Source organism: Rhea americana, unplaced genomic scaffold, assembly GCF_003343005.1.
Source record: "Rhea americana isolate MKP2758 unplaced genomic scaffold, rheAme1 scaffold_315, whole genome shotgun sequence".
NCBI lineage: Eukaryota > Metazoa > Chordata > Aves > Rheiformes > Rheidae > Rhea > Rhea americana.
This window is the reverse complement of record NW_028186441.1, coordinates 799,501-801,299: the sequence shown is the minus strand read 5'-3', so window position 1 is coordinate 801,299 and position 1,799 is coordinate 799,501. Positions and strand designations below refer to the sequence as shown.

The following is a 1,799-nucleotide window of genomic DNA, read 5'->3' as shown; positions in this document are numbered from 1 at the left end:
CCTTGCAGGATGCTCACAGTCCTTCCAGGGTGCTCATGGTCGTTGCAGGGTGCTCGTGGCCCTTGTAGTGAGTTTGTGGCAATTACAGGGTGCTCATGGCCCTTGCAGCATGCATGTGGCCTTGCAGGGTGCTCGTGGCCTTGCAGGGTGCTCGTGGTCCTTGCAGGGTGCTCGTGGCACAGGATGCTTGTGGCCCTTGCAGTGGGTTTGTGGCACTTAAAGGGTGCTCCTGGCCCTTGCAGGGTGCACGTGGGCCTTGCAGGGCTCTCGTGGCCCTTGCAGGGCTCTCGTGGCCCTTGCGCGTGGCAGTGGCCGCCGTTTGGCCCGGCGTCCTCCCGTGGCCGCGCGCTGGATGGAAAGGTGTTCATTTGCCTGGAGCAAGAGCAGAAAGCTTTGCACTCCCCAAGAATCACCCACTGAGACGTTCATATTTATTTTATATGCGTTCATATTTATTTAAGGCTTTCATAGTTATTTATTCATCTTTGAAAGCGCGACGGCCCGCGAGCAGCCTGCRGGCTCGTGGTCGGCGCGAGGAGCGCGCGGGCTCCCCGCCGGCCCCGNCTGGACCATGTTGGCGTGTCTGCAGCGGACCCAGAACCCCCCGGCCCAGCACCTCGCCTGTCCCAGCAAGAGCCTGGAGCCGCGGAAGAGTAAGTGCGAGCCGGGGCGCGCGCGCGGYAGCGCCGTTCCCGCGGCGCCGGGGGCTCGGCCCGCCGCCCGCTCCCTCCCTCCTCCCTCCCCGCTCGCCTGCTTGCTGCTTTGATGCTTCTTGTCTTATTGAAAAAGACATTTATTTAAACGATAATTAAAAAGAGCAGGAGAAGCAGGGGAGGGGGGCGGGAGGAGGAAGGAGGCAAGATAAGCAAATTAAATTGGGTTGCTTCGGTTGATAAGTCGAACTTCAGAAAATTTTGCGCAGACGTCTACAAAGAGCAGCAGACAGCGCGGCAGTCACCTGCTCCGGAGGCCCCCGAGCCGCCCCCCGCTCCCCTCCCCGAGCCGCCCCCCGCAATCGCTTCCCCGTTTCGCCGCGGCTCCGCTGCTCCCGATGAGCTGGCCTTTCGGATAAGCCGTAAACTAGTTACATTAAAATGGGCTCCAAAAGGTCACTCCGGCGAAGCACCTGGCTCCGGCAGCCTTTGTCTCTCCAGCCCGACCATGATTAAATGTATATTTAATGAGCCTGCTCCAGGCGGGCGCGTTTGACCTCCCCGGCTGGGCGGGACGCGTTAAGATTCGCCCGCGATGGACGTGCGTTTTGAGGAGGGCGGCGGGTGTTTGTCCGCTGGTCCCGGTCGGATTTTTTAGGCGTTCGGGGGGCGAGGACGGGGGAGCCCCGGGCTGCGGCCGCCCGCTCCGCGCCCGGCCCCCCGCCGTGATCCCGGTCCGGCGTTTCCGCTCGTTACGGGAGAGCGCGGCGCGTCCCCCTGCTCCCGGCCTCCCGCCACCTCCAATTAAATCGCGGGTGACGTCCGGGGGCCGCGCTCCCGCGGCGGGGCCGGGCCCCCCGCCGCCTCCCGAGCGCCCGCTCGGCTGATCGAGAGCGATAGCGCGCTCTTAAAACGAGACACGATTTAGAAGTGCCTCTGATTGCTTAATTTGCTCCTGAGTATCTCAGTAATTATCTTTATGGGTCTTCTTCCTGTCCTCCGGCGTCGGTTTTAAATGAGCCCGGCTCCCGGCGCGTTGGCCGTCTGGCCCGGCACCGCTGTGAAATCCTATTATCCTGCGCGCGCCGCCGATTAATTTTTGTATTAATTTCACGCGGAAGGCGAGCCGGCCGGCGCTGCCCCTCG

At 62.5% G+C, this 1,799-nt stretch overlaps 1 protein-coding gene across 1 annotated transcript in view; it reads left to right on the top strand.

Moving 5' to 3' along the window:
* Window positions 1-567: 567 nt before the first annotated feature.
* Window positions 568-1,799, top strand: part of FAM222A (family with sequence similarity 222 member A) — a 6,762-nt gene continuing 5,530 nt past the window's right edge. Inside the window, exon 1 of the mRNA XM_085310312.1 lies at window positions 568-653. Within this exon, the coding sequence (XP_085166438.1) occupies window positions 572-653 (82 nt within the window). The 5' untranslated portion in view covers window positions 568-571. The remainder of the gene's footprint in view (window positions 654-1,799) is intronic.